Source organism: Uranotaenia lowii, chromosome 2, assembly GCF_029784155.1.
Source record: "Uranotaenia lowii strain MFRU-FL chromosome 2, ASM2978415v1, whole genome shotgun sequence".
NCBI classification, from domain to species: domain Eukaryota; kingdom Metazoa; phylum Arthropoda; class Insecta; order Diptera; family Culicidae; genus Uranotaenia; species Uranotaenia lowii.
Genome location: NC_073692.1, coordinates 300,766,766 through 300,793,936, shown reverse-complemented (window position 1 = coordinate 300,793,936; position 27,171 = coordinate 300,766,766). Strand labels below are relative to the sequence as shown.

The 27,171-nt window shown below is 37.1% G+C and overlaps 1 protein-coding gene across 1 annotated transcript in view; it reads left to right on the top strand.

Annotated features, from left to right (window-relative positions):
- The window catches only part of LOC129749510 (uncharacterized), a 217,385-nt gene that overhangs the window by 170,662 nt on the left and 19,552 nt on the right, over window positions 1-27,171 (top strand). The window contains exon 7 of the mRNA XM_055744484.1: window positions 7,249-7,458. Coding sequence (XP_055600459.1) covers window positions 7,249-7,458 — 210 coding nt within the window. The remainder of the gene's footprint in view (window positions 1-7,248; window positions 7,459-27,171) is intronic.

The following is a 27,171-nucleotide window of genomic DNA, read 5'->3' as shown; positions in this document are numbered from 1 at the left end:
GCTTTTTCGAAATCAACGAAAACCAGCAGAAGAGAGTCCTGGAATTCGTTGATTTGTTCCAGTATTATTCGTAGCGTTGTGATGTGGTTCACACATGATCGTCCGGATCGGAATCCAGCTTGTTGCCGTCGGAGTGTAGCGTCGATTTTCTCCTGGATCCTGTTCAGGATCACTTTGCAAAGTACTTTGAGGGTTGTACAGATCAACGTTATGCCTCGCCAGTTACCGCACTCTGTCAGGTCTCCTTTCTTCGGGACCTTTACGAGGATACCCTGCATCCAGTCGGCTGGGAATGTTGCAGTATCCCAGATGTCAGCGAAAAGACGGTGCAACATTTGTGCTGACAGGGCAGGGTCGGCTTTTAGCATTTCAGCAGGGATGCAATCGATCCCAGGTGCTTTGTTGGATTTCATGTTTTTGATTGCCGCTTCTATTTCAGCCAGCGAAGGCGCTTCCGAGTTGACGCCATTTATGCGACTTACTAGGCTTATATTGTTGGCGCTTCGAGATGCGGATTCTGTTGGCCATCGCTATTCGTGACTCGGAAGAGTTGTTCGAAGTGCTCAGTCCATCGTTTGAGCTGATCTGTTCGATCGGTCAATAGCTGACCTGCTCGGTTTTTCAGCGGCATTCTTGCATTAGTCCTTGCACCACTGAGGCGGCGAGAAATGTCATAAAGTAAAGTAATCGGCTATCTCCATTGGCGGCGGCTCTTTCTCCCTCTTCGGCTAGGGAGTTTGTCCAGGCTCTCTTGTCTCGTCTACAAGCTCGTTTAACTGCCCCTTCCAGCTCCGCATATCGTAAGCGGGCGGCTGCTTTGGCTGACCCGGTACATTCCGACTTTCGCCTTTCTCCGATCATCGACCATCCTCCAAGTTTCATCCGACATCCATTCACTTCTTCTTCCACTAACTTTACCGAGAGTACCATGGCTCGTTGTGATAAAGGCATTCTTGATTCCACACCACAGTTCTTCGACTGTTCCGTCTGTCGGCAATTCCGAGGCTCGGGATTCTAGCTGTTCAACGTATGCCCTTTTCATCTCTGGATTCTCCAACCGGCGGACGTCGTATCAATTCACGACTTTTTCCTCGCGCCGTTGGACACGTAATGGCATCTTGCCATTACGGTAAAAAGGCCATGGAGTGGTACGCCGCGAACAACGAGCAGGTGGTTCCCAAGGACAAGAACCCTCCCAACACGCCAGAGCTCCGCCCAATTGAGAAATACTGGGCTATTGTCAAGCGGAACCTAAAGAAGACCAGAAAAACTGCTAAGGACGAGCAGCTGTTCAAGGCAAACTGGCTTTCTGCGGCGAAGAAGGTGGACAAGGTGGCTGTACAAAATCTGATGGCAGGGGTTAAGCGTAAGGCCCGGCAATTCGGATTTGGAAAAGCGGAAGCCTAACTGAATATTTTTCCTGAATTTTATATTAATTAAACTTGAAAAAGAAATTTAGGGGAGATGAGGGCATAACGAGCACCCAGGGCATAATGAGCACTACGCTTTTCTACGAAAGTACGTATTTTCTTAAATAAATTTTCATGAGGATTTGTTTCGTACTTCCTATAGTATTAATTTTTCACAAAAAAAGGAATCTCCTTATCATCTTTACAGAGATATTTAAAAAAAAACTAGCTTGGTTCTCAAGTTACGAAAATATTTTAATTTTTGAGCACCATGAAATAAGCTCTTATGATCTTAAAATAACCTTGATCTATAATGTACGCACTGCAACATGATGTACACATTGTTTCTCAATTTTTACCATCATAAAATTTTTGATTTTTCACTTTTATCAATTTTAAAACACGTTTTTACTTAAATTTGTTGACTAAGGGCATATAGAGCACCATATTATCGAGGCATAATGAGCATTTTCTGCCGTAGAATCTAGCAGCGAATTAAAATTGATTTAAAGCGCCACACCTTGACTAGTTTTCATCCGACGATTTAGCCTATTGGTAAGGTGTCGGAGAGGTAATCAAAAGACTAGAGTTAGATTTCTGTTCGAGGTGATTTTTTTCCATTCACAATTCATGATCGATTTTTTTATTGTTACATTATACGGCTAGTAGCATTATCCTCTGAACAAAGCACTTAATGTATGAGCGTGCGTGAATTGTTTGTATTCTACAAACAGACCTAGATTATTTTGTTATTACTTTGTTTGATGAATCTACTACTCACCTGACTTCATCGAATTGAATTCGCTGCTAGATTCCCCGGCAAAAACGCACATCTTGCTCTGATTAATGGGGCTCATACTGCCTCAGGGGGGGTTCTCATTATGCCTCCACAGTGGCTGGTTTTCAACTTTTGGCAAAATTTTTTAAAATGCATTTTTTAACATTTTCATCTAGTTTTACATCGTTTCAGCCCGTTAGGGAATAGGCTTTTCAAGTGTCTGAACACGAAACAATAATGTAACCTCCATATTATAGCTATTTTCTATGGTTAAATAACCGTTTTCCTTAAGGTGGCCATTATGCCTCCATCTCCCCTAATTTGATTTAAGAAAAAAACTATTTCACCGATTTATACGCGTTTTCCCTTGACCAAATTTTTACCATATCAACCTTTAATTAACTCAAAACTTATTTTTCCTGTTCGGTATATTTCTCAGAATGATGATTCGAAAATGTCATGTTGTTTTTAATCAATTCTTAAATTCATTTTTCATTGTGAGTTGTAGTTCAAGAATTTCATTTCTAAATCTAAATTTTATTCTTTTCTATCTTTATTTTAGAACTTCATTAAATCTGAATCGAATGAATTGAAATTTGAATCATTTATTTGGAATAGTAACAATTTTCCAAAAAAGAGGGTAAATCTATATATTATATAAAAATGAATTTCTGTCTGTCTGTCTGTCTGTCTGTTCCCTATAGACTCGGAAACTACTGAACCGATTTGCGTGAAACTTGGCAGGTGGGGATATTGGAGGCCGGGGAACGTTCCTATTAAGGTTTGAGACCCCTCCCCCTAACAGTAAGGGGGGAGGGGCCTCCCAAATAAAAGACAATTTTTTGCATAACTCGAGCACTCATCAAGCAAATAGTATCAAAATTGGCATGGGGTGGTATTTGGGTACGAAGAATGTTTCTAAGAATATTAGGTACCCCTCCCTCCTCTCAGTGGGTTGATAGAAGGGGGAGAGGGGGGCTACCTTACAATTTTTCATGTAACTCGAAAACTAATCAAGATATTGGAATCAAATTTGGCACGGGAAGGTATTGGGATACGAAAAATATTTCAATGATTATTTGAGACCCCTCCCTTTTTTTGTAGAAAGGGGGAGGGGGCCTCTTTAATATTTTTTTACATAACTCAAAAACTAATAAAGCAAATGGAACCAAATTTGGCATGGGCGGGTATTTGAGAACGTGACATGTTCTAACAATTGTTTGAGAACTCTTCCTTCTTCCATTGGCGAGAAAGGAAAGAGGGAGGGGAGTTTCATACAATTTGTACATCATAACTAAAAAACTACAACAGCAAATGGAACCAAATTCGGCATGGAACGATATTCGGGTACGAGAAATGCTTCTATGAATCTTTGGTATCCCTCACTCTTTCAAAGAGTTGGATGAAAAGGGGGAGGAAAGGCCTCCCTTACAATTTTCAGTATAACTGGAGAGTTGATCGAGCAAATTGAACCATATTTGGCATATGAGGGTATTTGGATTCGAAAAATGTTTCTATCATAAATTGAAGCCCCACCTTTTTTCAGCGGAAAGATATTAAGAGGGAAAGGAGGGGCTATATTTTTTTTTTGCATAACTCGAGAATTTATCGAGTAAATGAAACCAAATTTGGCATCAAAAAGTATTTGAGAACGAAAAATTCTTTTTCTATGTGAAACAATTCCTTTCTTGCAGTAGGGTGATAGAATTGGGAATATAGGAAGGGAAGAGGAGGCTTACATTTAACTTTTTTTTACAAAATACAGGTACATAGGAGGAGGGAGATGAGCTCAATACAATAGTGTTAGCATAAGTTCTCAATTTATGCTAGCGAAGCCAACAAATGGAAACAAATATGGCATGGAAAGGTACTTGCTTACGAGATATGTTTCTACGATTGTTATAGATCCTTACGCTTTACAGTGTAGATAGGGGAAGAAAGGAGGAGGGTCCATGTAAATTTGGTTGTAAAGCTTAAAAACTTATCAACCAATGGAAAAATATTTGATATAAGAGGATTTTTGGGAACGAAAAAATTAGGTATGATTATAGAAAATCACGACCTCCATTCAGCAGGGTGTGGAGGTAAGGACAGGGGAGGGGCTCTCTTATCAGTTTTTCAGCATAAATCCAAAACATATCAAGAAAAAACAACCATATTTTATAAGTTCGATTGTTTGCGTACGATTAATTTGAGACCGTCCAGACAGCTTCAAATTATCAGATCTTTAACATAAATTTATAGAACAAGATTTAGAATATTCGTTTTTAAGTTATCTTTGTGTTGCAGTTCGAAACTCAAGCTGCAGCTTTCATTTTCTATCGGTTGCTTATAAATTATGTTATAATTTGATTTAAAGTAATGCCAATAAAACAATAAAAATTTGAAACTTTTTGAAAATATCATTTGATTTTGAAAGGTGTAGCAAAGCACATCGGGTCAGCTAGTAAAATAAATAAAATGAAAATGAATGAATGTTCACAATTTAAAAAAAAAAATTTTCTTCGACATTTTGGAAATAATTAAAAAAAAAATTGTATGATTTTAACTGATCTGGGAGTGTTAAAAAATTCGCGCATTTTTTAAACTGTTAAATGTTATAAAAACATTGGAAATATAGGTTTAGATAAAATGATCAACTTTTCCGATGACTGCAAATAAAATGAATGAATAATTTTGACTTCTCAGAAAAAGAAAAATATGTTTTCTCTTTGATTTTTTTTTACATTTCCACGAAAATTCAGGAATTTGATCAAAATTAAAAGAAATTTTAAACCTGAAATGAATTTCGATCTTATTGAAACCAAAACGTTTTGCAGTCTTCTACATAGCAGTTGAATAAATTAAAATCATGATTATTAAAAAAAATACAAAGGCCAAAGTCAGAAATGAAATAGTCATATCATTTTCAATTGAATTTTCTTAATATTGCCAAATCTCTGAAATTCGAAAATCTAGGCAAAATCTTAATCCTTCATAAAACTCAGGATAATAAATATATTTTTGTTCGGTTTCTAGTTTCTTTTGTAGGTTTTTATTTCATTTTCTGCAAGGTGATGGAGTTTTTTCAGCCGTAATTTTTCTAAAAATAAAGTTATAAAATAAATATATAAACAACAATGTAGCGGACTAACTAGCAAATAGCGTTTTAATGCCGACCTCTGGCTATGATCATTTAGAATCCGGGCAGTTACAATCGTTGTACACTAAGAATTAAATGTCACGTAATCATGTTTTCGACCTGTAAAATTACGGTAAATGTCCTGCTTCTTTTTGTTACAGGACATTTGCGTAATTTTACAGGAAATAATTTTTGCTGTGTAAGACTATGATCATTTAGTATCCGGGCACTTTATTTCGGTGATAGCAAACGTTAATAGAGCTCGGATATGCAAAACTTTAGTAGCGTTGTGTTGGTTATGAAAAGGACTATCTTCCCTATTTTTGATAGAATTTTAAGTTAACGTGTGTTTGAGATATTTACGATGCAAAAAGACATGGTAAAAATAATTTTGCACAAATTTGTTTTTTTTACGCATTTTGCGCCTCGAAAATTCTTCATTGTTGACTTTAAAGCTCATGAACTGTTGATTTTTTCTGATTTTTTTTTCGGATCAAATAGCTAAGAAGTATAAGGAGCCACTCAAGGATCCACACGAAGTTCAAACCAACCATCGGAGTGCAACCCTTGATGTTAAATATGGTAAAAAGTCTATGGTTATTGGGGATAACTGAATGCAGACTCCTTAAATAATGCAAAAAATCCATTTCCGCACGGCAAAAAGTGTTGCCTGACTAGTAGACACCAAGTAAATAACTAAAAATGATCAGTTTCAAAGATCGCAATCTGTGTATCCGGTTTTTACGCAATATGACAGATGTGTTCAGATGGACAAAAAAATTATGCTAAAACCGGATTCAAGAGATCAATTTTTTCGAGATGCTTACTCATTAAAAGGTTCCAACCAGATTCCAATTGCTTTTTCCAGGTGAGTTTGTGTAAAATATCATGATTTTGCAAAGATTTAGCTTCTGTGGTAAAAAAAATCAATACATGACTGAAAAAAGTGTGCAAAGATAAAAAAGAGATTTTATGAAAAAGTTAGAGTATTTCTTGAAATCATTGATAAATTTTTTATATTTTTACATTAAATGTCATATTAACACCTTCATTTCCTCCATAGAAAGTTTTTCGATCAATTGAATAGTTTTTAAAATACACACGATTGTAACTTCCCGGATTCTAAATGATCATAGCCTTAAATCCTATCTGATTAAGTTAAAATCTTGTTCGGGGAGTTACCTAAGCAGTTCAGAAGAAAATCCAGGAAAGTTTATTTAAAAAAAATATTTAAGATATTTTCAATGTTTAGTTTACTATCTAGGAAGTATATCGATACCCCTAAAGCTCTAGTTTAGTACAAATATGATGGCATTTTGTGTGTTTTATTCAAATTTGTTTTTTTTATCGGTCAACAACGCTTAGTCTAGCAAAGCACTTGGGTGATACACAAATATTGTCGAATTAGCACCATCGACTCTCGAGGAAGAGTAAACAAAAACCACTAGCTCTACGACCATACAAATTCAAATGCAAGTGATTCCCTCAAACTAAAAAAAACGAGGCGAAGCGCTGCAGCAGAATCCGGGAAGCTCATCCTCTCGGATCGGCTTGCATACCTACTTTTATCCTTTTTGTGGTTTTAGCCGACGCCATACACTAGTAGGTACGAGTATGTCTATGAACCCTTGTTAGGCACCCACCCAAACACCTTGTGCATTCGAATATGATTTATATGTTTAGGGGTGGCGGGCGGATTTCTGCAAAGCGGGACGAGTATAGACACCCCTACCTACATCATAAATACATGCCGGTAGATTCACGATTCTCGTATTTAGTCTTCCATTGTAATATAACCGGATAATCTTCCTCTGAAAGCATTTTTGTATACATGCTCATTTTTCCTCGTTCTCGTTTCATGGCCCTGGACTCTACCGGATTCAATTTCGATGCTGCACCGCACCCGTAACACCCCCGCAAACTGGAATGGCCGCACACAGGAGATTTGCGAATTCCGCAAGCTGTTACATCATTTGAATACGAAAATTTCCCTCCCGGTGGCCTGCCTGGCGCTGCTCAACGTGAGCTACACGATTTCCAGCATCGCCCATCTCTTCCGGGATTTGGATGCCTGCCCGATCCGGATCTTCAGCCGGACTATCGCCAACGTGCTGCTCTGGTTGGTCATCTCGCTGACACCGTTCTTCCAAGTAAGTAGGATTTGAACATATTGTAGCATATGTATGCATACCACCTACAATTGAGGTCTGTACTTTTAATCACGTAAAATATCATTAGAAATTCCTTTTCCTTTGGTTTCTTATTTTTCATAATAATTCATATAAATGGGATTCTAATACAATCCTCAAATAATTCCAAAAACCTTAATGTGCAATACGACCGTGAGCATTTACGTTCATTGTTGTTTAACGCAATTGTCATTAGACTCGCTTGATTCGTCTGTTGTCGAATAACAGAGTTCAACAATCGACTTAAAACGAGCATCGTCCAATTACCGGTTGATTTATTGCCAGTTTTAGCGCTGTAAGTTAAGCCACAGTTGTGGATATTCAGGTTTTCGAGCCTTACCATAGAACATCACATCATCAAACAATCACTTATCTGAATCAATAAAATGCGATACAAGGTCTCTTACCCTTATTCTAAGCTTGCCAGATTGTCCAGTTTTATCTAAACTTGTCCGAATATTTAGTACAAAATTTAGGAATGGTCCGGCCTCTAATAACAGGAAAAAGCATGCTGAGTAGAGTAGAAAATTTGAAATTTAATCCGTTTTTTTGTTCCTTCTACTTTTCGAAGAACTCGACACCGGCGCGATTTTCTTGGATGTAAAATTGAGCCTACCCTCAGGAGTTTACGGGTCTCGAATGTATAAGCGAGAACGCGCTGTGTATGAATTATGGAATTCATCATTGATCTTCTTTATGAAATGAATTCTACAGCTGAATTACAATTTGGAATGAGGATTCGAAACTAATAAATCGATTTTAAAAATATTACCTACATATTTTTGGAAGCTTTCGAATTTAGAGTTCTGTGAAGACTTGACATTCAGAAATAAAATTAAGATTCAAAGAAAAGAATTTCGATTAAAATTGAGATTAAGAGTCCCGATTCAGATTTAGGATTCAGATTCGAATTTAGATTTCAGTTCCAGGATTCAGATTCATTTTCAGATTCAGGTAGGTATGTAAATTCTAAATTTGAGTTCTGAATATAATTTTTTAATTTTTGAAAAAAAAGATTCCGAGTTCAGATTCAGGATTAACATTCAGAATAAAAATCGGAATATATATTTTAATACTTCATTGGCATTCTGAATTCAGATTCAGATATCAAATTAAAAATTTAGATTAAATATGACATCCAGGTTTGGTTACTTAGTGAAAATTTTGAATTTCTGTTTGGTATTTAGCCCCTGTGGCTAAGCAAGTTTTGAATAAATTGTTAAAATAATGTCCTTAGCGACAAAGTTTTTCGTAGTACAAAAGCTGTTGGTCAGTTGATAAGCACCATCGGTTGTGACCAGACGTGTTTATGTTCGCTCTCGTGCTACTAGCAACTACCGATTGTTCTCAACACAGTATTGTTGAGCGCGTGTTCGCAACCTCGTGTTTATCGCCACGTGCTCGATATTGATATCGATCTTTTCGACAAAGTTCAGGTGTATACGTGAATATTATCATCTCTTTTTGATTTCTGGTTGATTTGGCGAAACATTAAAAACATTTATTACTAATTTTAAGATTAATATTGAATGTTTCGATGATTGGTTACGAAGTGAGGTTATATCAATAGTGTGTGCAAATAAGTAACCAACATGGCATCCGGGGGGCCCGGTCCTCCGGTGCAAGATATTTTTTCGTTTCCTAAGTTGCCTGAAGTTCAACCGTTTCTTTTCGGAGATGAACCGAAGTTTTTGAAGATTAAAAGAGTTGGAGACAAGTCACTGATGGATGTGTCTCCATTTCTTATGAAAAAGGTGGTGGAATCAGCTGTTGGGAAATGTTTGCAATCGTGGATGGAAAAGAAGACGGGGTTCTTGTGTGTTCAAGTTGAGAACTCAAAAGCCGCTGATCGTTTAAAGCGTATTTCCAGCATTCCGGATGGTTCTGAGAATGGTATCCCTGTGGAGGTTGTAAGCTGTGATAATCTGAACCAATCAAAAGTTATTGTTTATTGTGAAAATGCAGTTAATGAAGAGGAAGAGGCCATCGTAGAGCATATGAAACAGGAAAAGGTTGTTGCAACTCGTCGAATTAAGAAAAAAGTGAATGGAGAACCCAAAAACACCCCATTGTTAGTTCTTACAGTAGATTCAGTTGTCCCTCCTGAATATCTTAAAATTGGTCTCTGTAGAGTAAAAACTCGGCCTTACTATCCTAAACCTTTTCGTTGTTTTAATTGTCTCCAATTTGGACATCCTAAAGAAAAGTGTCCAAACGAGAAAATGTGCCCAAATTGTGGAAGATCTTTTCATGGTGATGAGTGTGAAAATTTGGCAAAATGTGTCTGTTGTGGAGGGAATCATACTTCTATCAGTAAAACGTGTCCGAAATTCCTGGAAGAAGAAGCAATATGCAAAATAAAAGTGGATCAGCGAGTATCTTTTCCGGTTGCAAGACGTATTTTTGAGTCTTCTACCAAACGTGGTTCATATGCTGATACAACAAGAGCTGATATAGGCAATCTGTATAAGAGAATGGATGATCTAGAGAAGTTAGTACGTAAACAAGACAAAAGCATTGCGGAAAAAGATCAGGTGATAGTCGACCAAAAATCTGAAATCAATAATTTGAAAAAAGAGTTGCAAAATGCGAAAGCTCAATTTTTGTCGAAACCTTGTCTTGAAATTAGTGAAAGTGATATTTCTAGTGATAGTGATGAGATTCCAGATCGATCCAATAAAACCATAGATCTATCTAGTGAAATGGATTTTGAAGAAGAAAAATTAAAAATTACAAAAAGGAAAATTATCACTAGTGAAGAAAGTGATGAAAATAATGAAAAGGAAAATGAAAATAGAAAAGTGAATGTGCAACATAATAAACAAAACAGGAATATGGAGTCACAATCAACAACTCAACCAACCGGAGGCGCTTTGAAGAAGAAAATGGCTAAACAGAATGATGGAGCTGATGATGGTCGTGGGTCACGGTCATTAAAACCTGAATCGAAATAATGGCTTCGATTATTCAATGGAATGTTCGTGGATTCAGCTCAAGGAGAAATGATTTGCGCCAACTTATTAACGAGGTATGCCCAACTGTTTTAGCAATACAAGAAACTTTTCTATCACACCCTGGTTCCCAATGTATACCAAATTTCCGATCGTTTGATGTTGTTCACTCTGGTCAAAATGGTTTTCCATGTGGTGGTGTTTCGGTTTTAGTAAGGGAAAATGTTCGTTGTTCTCAAATTAGATTGAATACCTCTTTGCAGGCTGTGGCTGTACAGGTAGAAATTCCAAGAAAAATGACAATTTGTTCTTTATATTTACTCCATCCTACTTGGTCTAAAACTGAAATTTCCTCATTGTTAGCTCAACTTCCTCCTCCGTTTTTAGTGTTATGTGACTCTAATGCCCATAATCAAGTGTGGGGTCACCAGTTCACAGATGCCCCTGGTAGAAAATTATATGAGGTGTTGGATGAAAAAAATCTTCACTTGTTTAATGATGGCTCCCCTACCTATTTATCTCCTGCTACCGGTTCAGTTTCTGCAATAGATATCTCTTTCGGCTCTCTCGATCTTGCTCCATGGTTTCAATGGAAGGTTGATTCAGATTTACGAAGCAGCGACCATTATCCGATATTTTTGTATCCTCCAACGCCTTCTCCTCCGCTGAAGACATGGCCCCGTTGGAAATTTGACAATGTAGATTGGTCCCCCTTTCAAAATTTCATTCAACAAACTTTCCGTAACGACATAATAGAGACTCCAGAAGCCCTTACTGAAACGATTCGTAACGCAGCAGAAATGCATATTCCCCGTACTTCTGGAATAATTCACCCACACCCTGTTCCCTGGTGGAATGACGAAGTGAGAACAGCCGTAAAAGAAAGGAGAAAAGCATTACGGAAACTTCGAAGAGCCAATGACGATGTTGCTAAACAAAATCTTTTGGAATTGTATCACCAAGCTAACTCTGAAGCGAGAAAAATAATACGCCGTGCGAAACAACAATCTTGGCATGATTATACAAGCGGTATTTCATCATCAACAACTCCAAAAGAGGTATGGAATAGAATCAGAAGTTTGAAAGGTGGTAGGAATCAGCTCAACAAACCAATGATTGAAAAGGAGGGTATTGTTTACGACAATCCAGAAGAAGTTGCTGAAATTCTAGCTGACCATTTTGCTGAAATTACCTCTGATGATCTTTACAATCTGCATTTTCGAAAATTTAAAAATTCACTGAACAGTTAGAAATACCTATTCCATCCTCTTACGATATTTCATTGGACAAAGATTTTTCGCTGGAAGAAATGCTCTTTCAACTTGATCGCCTGAAAGGAAGTTCTCCCGGCCCCGATGGCATCCATAACAAAATGTTACAAAATTTACCTGGCTGTGCCAAATTGAAAATGTTGGACATTTTTAACAACTGTTGGAGTCAAGGATCATACCCTGATATTTGGAAGGAAGGACATGCAATAGCTATTCCAAAACCAGGAAAAGATAGTTTTTCACTAGAAAACCAAAGAGTGATCGTTTTAAATAGTACTCCTGGAAAGCTTCTCGAAAGGATGATTGCAAGAAGACTCTCTGGACTTCTGGAAAGGCAACAGCTTCTGGATCCACGCCAGTACGCCTTCCGTCGAGGAAGGTCCACTACTGATCACTTGGCGTCAATGGAGGATATCATCCGAAAGGCATGGGCCAAAAAAGAACACGTTGAAGCAGCTTTTGTTGATATTAGTAAAGCGTACGATAGAACTTGGAGAAGACTGATTCTTAAGCAGTTATCTGAATGGCAAATTGGTGGCAAGATGTTTAAATTTATTGAAAATTTTATGAATGGTCGGAAAGTTCGAGTCAGAGTTGGTGGTACACTATCTTCACCCAGACAGTTAGAAAACGGTGTTGTTCAAGGTTCTGTCTTGAGTGTTCTGTTGTTTTTAATAGCTATATCGTCAATTTTCACTAAATTTAATCAAAGATTCCATATTTTGGTATATGCTGATGATATCGTTATTTTATCCTCACATAAAAATCCAATTCAAGCTAGAAATCTTTTGAAAGAGGTTTTCCGAAAACTTAACAAATGGTCTAAAGAAACCGGATTTGAAATTTCTAAAAGTAAAACAAAGGCAATGCACTTGTGCAGAAACAAAGATCATGTTTCCTTTGGTTCTCCTGTTTTATTCCGTGGAACAGAAATTGAATTTGTCAACCAGCAAAAGCTTCTTGGTGTGTTAATTGACAGAAAACTAAATTTTCGTGCACATACAGAAGAACTAAAAACGGAATGTTTAAAAAGGCTCAGAATAATTAGATGGTGTGGAGGTGTTAGATATGGTGGTGAACAAAAAACTGTACATTATACAATCAAAATTGTTATACGCTTATCCAGCGTGGAGTGGTGTGTCCGTTACTTCTAAAAATAAATTGAATACTGTTCAAACTCAGGGTTTAAGATTGGCTATCGGTGCTTTTAAGTCAAGTCCCGTGGAAAGTATATTAGTTGAAGCTGGTGAACTTCCGCTTGCTCTACAAATGGAAGCAGCTCTGATTTGTTATGCTTTGAAAGTGAAAGCATCTCCAAGAATTTTTCCCAATGTTGATATCGCTGTTGTAAGAAGAGCATATAAGCTTGCCAGAGAAAGGAATTTTCAAGTACCAGATATTTTTCCTAAATGCTTTTCTGATGAATTTTGGAAAAACAGTAAGCCTGATGTCTGTTTTAAACTATGGAGTAGAAAGATCAAGGAACGTCCAAATTATGTGCTAAAAAACTCTTTTGAGACACTTCTTAACAATGAATATCAGTTTCACAATCACTATTATACAGATGGATCTAAATCAGCGGCTGGAGTTGGGTGTAGCGTTGTTTCGTCATTGTGGACAAAAAAAGCAAAACTTCCCGCCCAGTTTTCTATTCTTTCAGCAGAAGCTCAAGCAATATTATGGGCAGTTGAAAAGGCAAAAGCAACAGGGTCCGACTCAATAATTTTTACAGATTCCAAGAGTGTTCTGGAATCAGTTTTAAATGAAAGACCTCAACATCCTCTAGTTGAACGAATTGCAAAAATTTGTAGAGAAAACACTAACATTGTTTTATGTTGGGTTCCATCTCACGTCGGCATAGCCGGCAACGAGAAAGCTGACAATGAAGCAAAGAATGCTGTCACAGAGGAAGATGTTTTAGATACCCCTGTGCCTTGGAAAGATGCTTGTAGACAAATAAAGCGCGAACTTCATCTGAAGTGGTCCACAGATTGGTGCAACTCGGAACAAAAGCTGCGAATGGTCAAAAATGATACTAGAAGATGGAAATCGTCAGATCGATCAAGCCGTTGGGAAGAAGTTGTACTCTCAAGACTCCGAATAGGTCATACTCGTTTGACACATAGTCACTTGATGGGAGGTTGTGAAAATTCTATGTGTGTTGTGTGTGGTGTCCCTTTATCTGTTCAACATATTCTGCTTAATTGTCAAAAATATCAAAATGATAGAGACCGCAATTCCTTGAGTACGTCGTTACAAATTCTTCTTGGTGATGATGAAATACAAATAGCTAAACTTATTACTTTCTTGAAAGAAACTCGTTTGTTCTTTGATATTTGAATAAATGTTTATGTGTGTGTGTGTGTGTGTGTGTGTGTACATGTTTTGTGTTGGTAGTTATGTCAATCATAAAATGTTAGTCAATGAAATCTAAAATGTGAAAAATTATTTAAGGTGATAATGAAACTCAAATGGTTTAAATGTTGGCACAATTGAAAGATATTGTTTGTTTCTTGAAATTTAAATATGTGTTTATGTGTTTGTGTAAATGTGTTTGTGTTTGTTTGTGTACCCAAATGTAAAGTGTTACAAATTCCTCTGGGTGATGATAGAAATCAAATAGCTAAACTGTTGGCATACTTAAAAGAAGATCGATTGGAAGTTTAAATTCAGAGAAATAACTATGTGTTTTGTGAATAGAAACGTTAATTATTAGATGTAAGTTACTTAGAACGTAAAGTGTTAGAAGTTAGTATTTTGAATTGTAATCTTAATTTTTTTTTTCTTCAAAGACGCGAATAAACAAAAGTTGGTTAAAACGTCTCTAATAAAATTAAAAAAAAAAAAAAAAAAAAGCTGTTGGTATTGTGGTGAAATAAACTTGGATTTAGAATTAAGATTCAGATTTCAGTAATTAGAATTTGATTTTAGATACAGACGTGAAATTTAAATTCAGAGGTCAAATTCAGAATAGGAGCAGCCGAAAAAGTACTGAATTAAGTTCTTTAGCCTCTTTGATTATGCAGTTTTTGAAAAAATGTTAAACAAGTGCGTTTTTGCGTTACGTAATTTATGGATGCCGCCTAAACTGCACCTCGATTAAATTCCTTAAAAAATATAGGGGAGATAAGGGCATAATGAGCACTCTTCTTTTCTACCAGAAGTACATATTTTCCTTAAAAAAATTTCATGAGGATTTGTTTCGTACTACCTATAGTGTTAATTTTTTACCAAAGAAGAAACATCCGTATCATCTTTAGAGAAAAATTATAAAACTATCAGCTAGGTTCTCAGGTGACAAAAATATTATAATTTTTGAGCACCACGAAATGAGCTTTAATGACCTTTAAATCATCTTGATCTGCAACATGATTTATACATTGTTTCTCAATTTTAACCATAACTAAATTTTTGATTTTTCACCTTAATCCATTTTAAAATGCGTTTTTACTTAGATTTGTTGACTCGGGGCGAACAGAGCACTATCAATCGGGGCACGATGAGCGTTTTCTGCCGTATAATCAAGCAGCGAATTCATCTTGATGAAGTCAACTGTATAAAGGGTGATACGGTCAAAATTTAGTCTAGGGAAAACGCGTGTAAATCGGTGAAATCGTTTATTTAAAAAATCAAATTAAATTTCTTTTTCAAGTTTAATTAGTATAAAATTCAGGAAAAATATTCAGTTAGACTTCCGCTTTTCCAAATCCGAATCGCCGGGCCTTACGCTTCACCCCTGCCATCAGATTTTGTACAGCCACCTTGTCCACCTTCTTCGCCGCAGAAAACCAGTTTGCCTTGAACTGCTGTTCGTCCTTAGCAGTTTTTTGGTCTTCTTTAGGTTCCGCTTGACAATAGTCCAGTCTTTCTCAATTGGGCGGAGCTCTGGCGTGTTGGGAGAGTTCTTGTCCTTGGGAATCACCTGCACGTTGTTGGCGGCGTACCACTCCATGGCCTTTTTACCGTAATGGCAAGATGCTAAATCCGGCCAAAACAGTAAGGAACAACCGTGTTTCTTCAGGAAAGGCAGCAGACGTTTATTCAAACACACTTTCACGTAAATTTCTTGGTTGACAGTCCCGGAAGCTATAAAAATGCTGCATTTCAAGCCACAGGTACAGATGGCTTGCCAAACCAGATATTTCTTCGCGAACTTTGACAGTTTCATCTGCTTGGAAATATCTGTTACCTTTCCCCTTCCTTTTGCCGTATAAAACTCCTGTCCCGGAAGCTGCTTGTAGTCGGCTTTGACGTAGGTTTCGTCGTCCATTACCACGCAGTCAAACTTCGTCAGCATCGTCGTGTACAGCCTCCGGGATCGCGCTTTGGCCGCCGTTTTTTGTTTATCATCGCGATTTGGAGTCACTACCTTCTTATAAGTCGATAGTCCAGCTCGTTTTTTGGCTCGATGCACGGTTGTAGACGATTTGCGACATCTCGGAGAGAGAGGTTAGGGTTTCGCTTGAAACTACCGGCAACTCTCTTTGTCGTCTCAGTGGCTTCCGGTTTTCGATTTCCCCTCGATCCAGACTTCCTGGCTGTCGACAAACGTTCCCCAAACACTTTTATTACATTTGTAACGGTTGATTTGACAACTTTTAGCGATTTTGCCAGCTTTGCGTGCGAGTAGCTCGGATTTTCGCGATGCGCGAGCAAAATTTTGATACACTGCTCTTCTTCCTTAGACGGCATTTTAATAACTGAAGATTGAATTCCAAAATCAAAATAGGAGCAACATTCTACACACACACCTTCAAAATGAGAGATGTTCAGGTTTTCTAAATGCAAAATTGAAAGAAATACGTCAAGTTGATATTGACCATATTTTGACCGTATCACCCTTTGATAGAGCTACAGCTTGACTTGTTTCATCTGACGATTTGGCGTATTGGTAAGGTGTCGGGAAGGTAATCAAAAGACTCGGGTTCGATTCCTGTCCTAAGTGATTTTGTTTTCAAATACCTTTCATGATTGATTTATTTGATTGTTACATTAAACAGCTAGTAGCATCCTTCGCCAAACACTCGGTAATTTTCGTTTACATTATGAGCGTGTGTGAATTGTTTGAATTCTACAAACAGACCCACATTATTTTGTTATTGCTTTGTTTGATGGATCTACGCCTCACCGTTTAGTGCAAAATGCATCGATTATGTATGGTAAATGAAAAAAAAACACCTCGACCAGGAATCGAACTCGAGTCTACTGATTACCTCTCCAACACCTTACCATGTAACCGTTCGTTACATTCTCAGAAATGTGTCTTTGACACACTACTTAATCCGACTACAACCCTGATTGACAAATGTCAACACTCGCCACTCAACCAAAGGTTCTCAGAGGATTCCTCCCATTTTACCTCCTACTCCCATTTGTACGCAGCCACACTTCTCTCGCGGGAGGTGTCCATGGGCGTCGGATGAACACTCCTTTGTTAATGCGAGGAAGTGTTATCACCCAATGAACGTCGCACCCGTCCAATAAAGTTTCTGACGTTTTTGTTAGTGCGACGGCCGGATGAATTTGTAGAGCTTGCTTTGATATTGGCCTAGCCCACGAAGGGTCTTTCCGTTCGTGAACGTCTTAGAGGCATGCAGTGCGCGCCGTGTGTAAAAATCTAAAGTAATGTTGAAAAAAGAAAAGTATTTTTAAAAAGTGGTGTAATGAATATTAAATATGATTTACTAAAATTACAGGTTAAAAGCGAAAACAAAAGAGACGTTCACAAGTTAAAATCTATCACGAAATCGATAATTAACGGAAAGCTAAAAGTGATTTAAAAAGCTGTAACGGAAAGTAGTACGTTTGAAAATGACATGCGGTATTTGTGAAAAAGCTAAACTAAAATATGTTTTTTCTACACTAAACAGCTAAACCTATCGTTAAAAGTGCTTAAAACCAAAAAGTATACGGACATTCAATTGTTCTGTAAAATCAAAGGTAAAATTTATAGGTTATGATTTTTAAAACATGCGGAAAAGTACTAAGTAAACTTATTAACACAGCAACAAATCGAAAAACGTTACAACAACAGAAACATCAAAAACATATTAAAATCAGTTTGTAAAGAAAAAGGTAAAATTTCTAAAAATGTATATATTTATATAATGTGAAAAATTATTGTAAACATGCGGTTACATATATGACGTCACAGGGTAGTAACTCCTCTGCTTAGGTCCAAAGGGCCTTTTTCTTTTGTTTCTCCGTTCAAGCTCCAGATCGACCTCATTGGGTAGCGAGTGCATGTGGCCAAAAGAAAACAGCCATCACAGGGATTTACAACCAGAATATCCTAAGGAGGACTTAACCTCAATTCAGTCCACAACCATCGTGCGGAACACCGCTTGTGTCAGCCAGAATTGGACACTGTTTTGGGACGCCGAAACATGTACAAATCCGCCGAGGTAGCTGCCCTTCTGAGGAGAAATCGCAAGAAATTCGGAGCATTGAAAAGTTTATACCCATAACAACAAAACCGCAAGTATTTATAATAATAGAGTGACGTCTCGTATTTAGGCCTGTTAAACTAATAAATAAGCTCATCATGATTTGTAACACGTTAGCCGCCCTGTTTTAGTGTCTATTTAATTGGATTTACTACCACATTTTGAGTTGTACTGACTTAATCTCCGTCATCCCATGCCTCCCTCTGAGATGTTACAAGATCTTTTCTAATTTACGCATCCGGCAACGGTTGGTAACATGCGAGGTACCACTCGCATGTGTAACACTGGTTTGCCATCCCGCCTTTTGGACATCTCTATCTGAGTTTCTCAAGGGAGAAAGTAGCCCTGCAAGTGACAACCGTAGAAAGTCCGACCCTGAGTCCCACTCATTTCACCCAATTCCACCCACTGATAAGCTGATATAATTCCCCCTGCGTAGGAGAAAAATTTTCATCGCCCAGAGCTCCTGGCGCCAACTAGCTCATCATTCCCTAAGCTTCGTTTCCCGATCATGTAATGATACCAATAGCTAAATTTCGATTTTTTCGTAAAGCATTAAATTTTCATTTGACAATACGAAAATATTTTTTTTATGAGTTATGTAACTCAGTTTGTTTAAATTTTAGTTTCAATGTATCGGATCAATTCCATTCTTATTGAAAAAGAGTGTATGATCTTTTGGCAATTTTATCCAAAGGGGAAATTTGAAGAAATTTCATATGATCTTAAAAGTATATTCTCTTATAAAATGCCAAGACTAAATCGTTCACCAGAAGATCCTTCTTTATGAACTGCGAATTTTTCTTCAATGATATAAAGAACATTTTATCTTTGAAAGTCTTTTAATCTTTAACTTTTATTCAGTTGCTAAATTTAATTCTTAAAAACTGTTAAACTTTTATTTCATTATATTGCGAAATTATTTTTTAAATTTTAATATCCTTTTAATTGGAATAGTTTTTTTTTAATATGCAGAATTATTTTTCATTTGTAGGCACGTTTCAAATTTTGTTCCTCAAATTCAAAGCTCAATGAATCTAGTACATTTCAACCATCGGGACCTTTTTTCACTGGGAGGAAAACATAACAAAAATTGAACACCATAGCAACTTATACTTTTGCACGCAGAAAAATTGAAGCAGGCGTAAAATGCTTGGTAGATAATAAAATTTCTATATATTTTTCTACGTGTCATTAGAACACGTGGAGTAATTTTTGAATGCTAGCGCCCCATCACAACCAGTGTTTTATTCACTTATTAAGCAGTTAAGACACGAACCTTTGGTTGATGGAAATGTGGTTCAGAGTTATATCAGCTTATCAGTGTTCCACCCACCAGTAAAAACCACCCACCCGCTGAGCAACCGCGAGTTACAACCAATAGGCCAAATCGTCAGATGAAACAAGTCAAGCTATAGCTCTATTATTCAGTTGACTTCATCGAGATGAATTCGCTGCTAGATTCCCCGGTAGAAAACGCTCATCGTACCCCGACCCCGATTAATGGTGCTTATACTGCCTCAGTGGGGGTTCTCATTATGCCCCTACAGTGACTGGTTTTCAGCTTTCGGCAAAAAATTTTAAAATGCATTTTTAAACGTTTTTATCTACTTTTTCAGGTTTCAGCCAATTAGGCAAAATAGACTAAAGCATGGATCACTACAAATCTGGACGCACTGTTTATTATACCATAGAGCTCCTATTTGTCGGATCCAGAATTTTTTGACAGTACTTTGTTCGGAAATGTTTCCTCTATCAGTGCTGAAAATTTCATTACGATTCGTTTTATTCCAAAAAAAGTTACACGTGATGGAAGCCTCGAGACGAAAATTTATTTTGGACACTCAAGTCAAAAACCCGACGTGGTCGGGTGCAAAAATCGCGAAATTGTTAAAAATGGTCAAATCAACCGTGTGAAGCGTTCTCAAACGTTTCCGTAAGATGCAAACTATCGATCGGCAAGTTTATACCAAGCGTCATAGTGGCATTAAGGATCGGAAACTGCATTTGAAGCTGTTGAGAATGATCAAGGCAAACACAGGATAGTCGGACTACGACATCGCCAAGAAATTCAACGCCGACCAGTGCACCGTCAGAAGGATTCGTCTGGGCGAAGGAATACGATCCTATCGAACCAGTAAGCAACCAAACCGGACATTGAAGCAGAATTTAGTAGCCAAAGGACGTGCCCGAAAGTTATACAAGAAGATTCCAATGAAGTTCGACGGATGCATCCTCATGGATGACGAAACGTACGTGAAGATGGATTTTGGGCAACTTCCTGGCCAAACATTTTATAAAGCCACTGCAGTGATGCACTGCACTGGTCATGGTGATGTCCCCGGCAAGTTCGAATTCGTTTTTGCTAATAAAATTGCAAGAAAGTGTATGATCTGGCAAGGTAGGCAAGCTGCCACTACAGCAAAGAGGTACTACAGTGGTATCGGGCCAACGGGTGAATTTTGTCGAAAAGAGCATCAACACTCCCAACTGCCCTCAATTCCGCCCTATCGAAAAATTTTGGGTAATTATCAAGCAGAAGATGAAGAAGAATGGTAGGACGACTCTGGATGAAACAGAGATGAAGAGATTGTGGAACAAAATGGCCGCTGAAGTCAGCGAATAGGGTGTTCAAACTATAATGAGTGGTACTCGACGAAAAGTTCGAAAATTAATCAAAAAAACATCGGAATAATTTTTTTATTATTGTTCCTTTAAAGTGCAATGAAAACCCTACATTTTGATTACAAAACATTTTTATTTCGTTTACGTAGCTCCGAAATAGACCCGTTTCAATGCGTCCAGATTTGTAGTGATCCATGCTTTAGTTTAGTGTCTGAACACGAAAGAATGATGTAATTCACATATTATAACTGTTCTCTATGGTTAAATAAGCGTTTTCCTTAAGGTGGCCATTAGACTGCCCCAAATTTGTATGGGAAATTTAAAACCTGTGAAATTTTGTACGCTGCAGTCTAAAATTGATCCTGGGCCTAGTACAAGATCTCATGCCAAATTTGGGCCAGATCGGACCACGGGAAGGGGTCGCTCAACGAGCTTGAAGTTTGTATGGGATTTTGAGACATTTTGTTCGAGAGGAACATGAAAAACCAGTTTTTCGTCAATAACTTTTGTCACCTTCGACCGATTTCTTTCAAAAACGGGTTTTCTTGAAGCTTAAATTATGACAAATATTTCATCAGAAGGTTGCATTTCAATTAAGGTTAAGATAAAAAAGTTATTAGGCTTCAAAAATTGGCTAACTTTTTTAAGGGCGACATTCATCACTGTTTTAATGAGACTACTAAATGTCCGACCAGGACACTCAATGTGAAATGCATGCCGTTTCGTCAAATAAAGACCGACTTTAACCATTGTTGTTGCACTCGATTGTAATTTTTAATGTTTTTCTAGTATTTGAGTTTGGATGATATTCACTTGATAGTTCGGAAAGAAATAAGGGCGGAAAAATGTTTGACAAATTAAAAAATATTGCATAACCACAGGGGCTTAGGAGCATGACTGGACGATTTGTGATGCCAATAAAACAGCTTTTCATCAAAAGCTTTGGTACCCGCCGGCCGATTTCTTTCAAATTATGAAAAATATTTCATCTGAAGACTGCATTTCGATAAGAGTCAAGATAATAAAAAGTTATTAGGCTTCAAAAATGGGCTAAACTTTTTACGGTCGTATTCATTACGTATTATTACAGCGACCAAAGTTATCCATGAAAAACTGGTTTTTCAAGTTTCTTCCGAGCAAAATGTCTCAAAATTCCATACAAACTTCTGGCTCGTTGAGCGACCCCTTCCCGTGATCCGATCTGGCCCAAATTTGGCATGAGATCTTGTACTAGGACTTTCACAGGTTTTGAATTTCCCATACACATTTGAGGCAGTCTTTTGTACATATTTCCGCCTTTGGGCGGGGTTTATGTTTCATCTTTTCTACCTAACTCAGGATCATTTCAAAATTTCTATTCAAAATGGTTGTTACTCTCAGACCCAACCGCCAAACATTTTTTTTAGATCGAAAAACACATGGACCAACGCTTTATGATGCCAATAAATTGATAATTTTTCGAAAAAAGGTCCTTTTACATTTTTCTCACGTTTTTATTATATTAGCTGTAGCTTCCTTTTGATAGAGAATGAAGGTGAATCTTTTTATTGGCATCACAAATCGTCCAGTCATGTTCCTAAGCCCCTGTGGTTATGCAATTTTTTTTTTAAATTGTCAAGCATTTTTCCGCCCTTACTTCTTTCCGAACTATCAAGTGAATATCGTCCAAACTCAAGTATTAGAGAAACAATAAAAATTGCAATCGAACGCAACAACAATGGTTAAAATCGGTCATCATTCGACGAAACGGTATGCATTTCACATTGAGTGTCCTGGTCGGACATTTAGTCGCCTCATTAAAACAGTGATGAATTTCACCCTTAAAAAAGTTAGCCAATTTTTGAAGCCTTATAACTTTTTTATCTTAACTTTAATTGGAATGCAACCTTCTGATGAAATATTTGTCATAATTTAAGCGTCAAGAAAACCCGTTTTTGAAAGAAATCGGTCGAAGGAGACAAAAGTTATTGACTAAAAACTGGTTTTTCATGTTCCTCTCGAACAAAATGTCTCAAAATCCCATACAAACTTCAGGCTCGTTGAGCGACCCCTTCCCGTGGTCCGATCCGGCCCAAATTTGGCATGAGATCTTGTACTAGGCCCAGGATCAATTTTAGCCTGCAGCGTATAACTTTTTCAAAAGTCGGGTCATTACCTGAAATTCGATGTGTCAACTCATCAATTTATTTTACTTAACGTAAAAATTATGCATGCTACACAAATAACACACGACGTCAAACAGGACACAGGCTTCAAAAGTTTGAAAACAAATCAAAATTTCATGAAAATATAGCCACAGAGTTGTAAACCTAAAAAAAAAAACTCTCTTAAAAAAAAAAGCTCTTAGATTGTCTGCAAGCTCCACAACAAGAATGTCAAGCCTAGCTAACACCGATTTCTATTGAGCCATTTGTCGGAAGCCAATCACGCGTCACGCGGAGGAATTTGTCAATAGTCAATTCTTCTTCGCAACGCATAAAGCCTTCGCAAACAGTCATGAAATTTGGAACAAAAAATCAATTTTGTCATATTCAAATATCAACATTTTTGGACGTGCTTTCTTCCGTAAAATACACAACATACACACACACACATTCCACTCCAGTGCCATGTGATGGAACATCACGCGTACAAACGTGCCAGAGATTTATTGTAGCTTCGGCAGGCAACAAGCCCCGAAAAAAAAGATACGTGATCCCGTGTGCTCCGATGCTTGTAGTATACAGGATGTTTTTCTTGCCCCCGGATTCGAGCCGAGCTCAGTCGCCGCAGATCCTTCAGGCTATCTACATGGATAGGTTGGTCTTGGAAGCAACATACAGCATCACTATCTCATCCGCATCTCATGCCGCCCGGTTTTGCGGAGGTGTGGAAAATGTGGTTATAGCCGATGATCGTTATGTTGGGGTGGCCTTTTTCTTGCTCCGATGAGCATTGCCTAACGCGTTGTTCGCTTTCCATCTCCATCATCATCATTCTCTCGTCCCGCGTCCGTGCGTCGTGCGTGCGTTGCCAATGCTGGCTGCTGGCTGACGGATGTTAGTTCAAGCGCTTCTAGCTCGACCCAAACCCTAGGCCATGTGGCATTTTCTGTTGCTGGTGCTGGCTGGCTGTGAGCGAAACGAAACGTTTCTTTCTTCCCATCGCATTGACGACGGATGGCCAGAAAACTGTTGAAGGTGCCCTGGCTTAACTAGAGGGACCCCCGCAAAGGCAGAAACGCAAAAGCACTCTTTGGAGCCTCAAATGGGATCGTTTTGGATGAGGCACGAACAAAAGTAAATGTGATATGCTTCGCTGACTGATGGAAATAGTTTCCGAGAAGTCGTTTCAGGCGGAAAAGATAGCGTATCGCAAAAAAAAACACACACGCACAGACAACGGTTATTTAGGTAAATTTGAAATATGCGCATAATTTACGACTTAATTTTTCATAAACCTCTGCATGGTAAATTGCCCGATTTAGAACCCAAATCTTTGTGTCGAATATATTTAAATATTTACTTATTGACAAAACGCGAAATAGCGATTTTACCGGTATAGACAACAGCTGTTGATTTAAGATTTAGGAGTTTGAATAAAAAGTAAATAAGTAAAAATCCATTCAAAAAACTACCGCCAACTGGGGCATCATGCGATACTTTTCAACTTCAAGGGCTTCTATCAATTTATTGTCCACAGATAATCATACCGCTTGTACATAAAAAGTTTTAAGGTTGATGAGACATCAAACTGACGCAGTCGGAGTAAATATTGGTTTCACCAGTTATTTTAAATTTACGAAAACATGCGATTTTCTCCATCTTAAGAAAAAGGGGTAAGTTGCAACAAACTTGGATTTTAATGAAAAATCAAATGAAATCGTTTGCAAATTAATAGTTTTTATATATATTTTGTGTTGTCATACCACACAAACCACCAATTGCAGTAATTTTTGGTTTTGTTCTAATTAAATTTTACATTTTTTCTTTCAAAAATGCATTTAAAGAAAAAGCATGAAGATGCTGCATACATTTAGGGGTAAAACATTTTACAAAAAATTCTTCTAGCTGAAATCATAAAAATTAATGTTTGTATAGATAAAATTTTGAAACTAACAAACGCGCGATGCTAAACAATGATATTCCAGCATATGGAAACGAGATTTAAAAGGTCAATCTTTGATTTGCATTTTGTTGCATTTTAGCCCAGGCTGGTAACTGAATTATAAAAATATTTATTTAAAGAAAAGGTAATTGTATGAAAAATATTTTAACACCAACAGTGTTGGTATTATGTGTATAGCACCAAACCGAATAGCGACAGTAGGACTAGCGACGCTTTTTTACTAGCGAGATTCTTTTTTCAGTCCAGTAGGCGATTTCAATGTAGTACTCGAACATTGTTTATGTTATTTACTGTACATTTTCTTTAGGCCATCAATCGCCTGCTCCAAGTATCCTTGGAAACTTGCGGTGCGTCGTTATTATTTTCAACGTCGCGACGTATGCGACGTGTCGCTAGTAGGCAGAGCTGCTATGATTATTAGCGCTCATATTTTGGATTTTTCCTGCATGCATAATATATTATACCGTCTCTGTGACAGTACTGCGGTAGAATAATGAAAAAAAAGTGTCGATATACCGACTCATGGGGGGGGGGGGGGGTTTGGTGACTGATTTTTACCTAATATTTTTTGCCCAACAATTAATGAAATTAAAAACAAAATTAAAATTGACAATATTTTTAACTCTATGATAATTAATTCTGAAGTACTTTGACATAACAAGCATTCGTATTGAATCGAAACATTAGAATATTTGTCCTAAACCTAAAAGGTGAGCTAAATTCGCTTTCATCGATGGTTGAAATCTTTGAACTTGATTTGGAGTAGAAATGTACCGAATATTCGGTTGGTCGAATATTCGGCGCCGAATACCGCCAAAAAACCGTTAAGCCGAATATTCGGCTCACCGAATAGTTGAGCAAGGTATTCGGCCGAATAGACCGAAAGGCCGTTTTTAAATTTTTAACAAAAACAGACTTCTCAAATTTTTCAACTGATGTTGGGTAATTTATTCAATATCCTAAAATAATGTTGAAAAACCTTCAATATGATAAAGAACTTATGGTTTCAGTTCAACATTTAAGATGCATCTTTGTATTTTTCACTGTAGATAGGTTAATACTTTGATTACCGTTTATTTCAAATGTTCTTGATATATCCAGGTTTGTCCATAAACCAAATAAAGAATTTGAGAAAAGTTAATTCTGACCGGGATGGCCACACATTTTCTTTTAAATTTTTCGGATTTTATCCGGGTTTGTTAAGATTTTTTTCTGAATAAAATAAAAAATAAAAATATCTTATTATTTTTTAAAATTTTCTGTTACTAAACGATTTTTTGAAGTAAATTTATTCGTTAGTTACGATTTGAACACTGCTGTTGTAATTCGATGAAAACTTTATATTTCAAGTAATTTTATTTCTTTTTTCTCTTGTATGTTTAAGAAAAATGCATAGTTTTTGTTCAGATTTTCCCTTTTTCTACAAGTTTTTAAAAAATCTTTTAGACCCGGCCGTGTAGATACGTGTCGTAGAAAGTGTTGTAGATATGCTTAATGTTAAAGATTATCGTTCTTTTTGGCAACTATTTTGATGACATCTAGCAAAAATAAGACATTCATCTAATTCGATATAGAAAAAACGCAATTTCAATTAAATTAACACTTGTTTTGAAATGATTTGTCCTAGATTTCACTGGAATCCAATCGCTTTGGAGATAAACGTCCTAGAAGCTACATACAAGTTATCTGATGTCCTTTCAGCTCATAGTGACATTTTGAAAATCAAAGAGACCTCTACTTAAAAAAGTTCTGATACATCTGGTTGGAAATAATCGACTTAAAACCATGAGGGACATTAAGATGGCAGAAACTGATGATTTCTATTAGAAATAGCAGTAGAAATAGAAGTATTTCTAATGAAAACTCAACAGAATATTCAACCGAATATTCGGCCGAATATTCGGCCGAATATTCGTTTGGCCGAATAGTTGAAAAGGTCAATATTCGGTATTCGGCCGTTCGCCGAATACCACTATTTGGTACATCTCTAATTTGGAGTTTGATAGATCAAATTTAGTTGAGCTGAGCATCAAATAAGCTTTTTTAGGGAGTCTTTCAAAACTTATTCTACACTCAAATCAAACAAGCCCAATATTCCAAACAATTTTGCAGATTCAAAGGTTTTAGCCTTTGATAAAAAATGATCTAATTTAAAAAAAAAACTTGAAACTTATTAATGATTTTAGTTTCAAATATGGCTTTTAAAGAACTTCAATACCAACTAATTGTGGACAAAATTTAAAATATCTCGTTTATTTGCTTGCCGCTAGCATG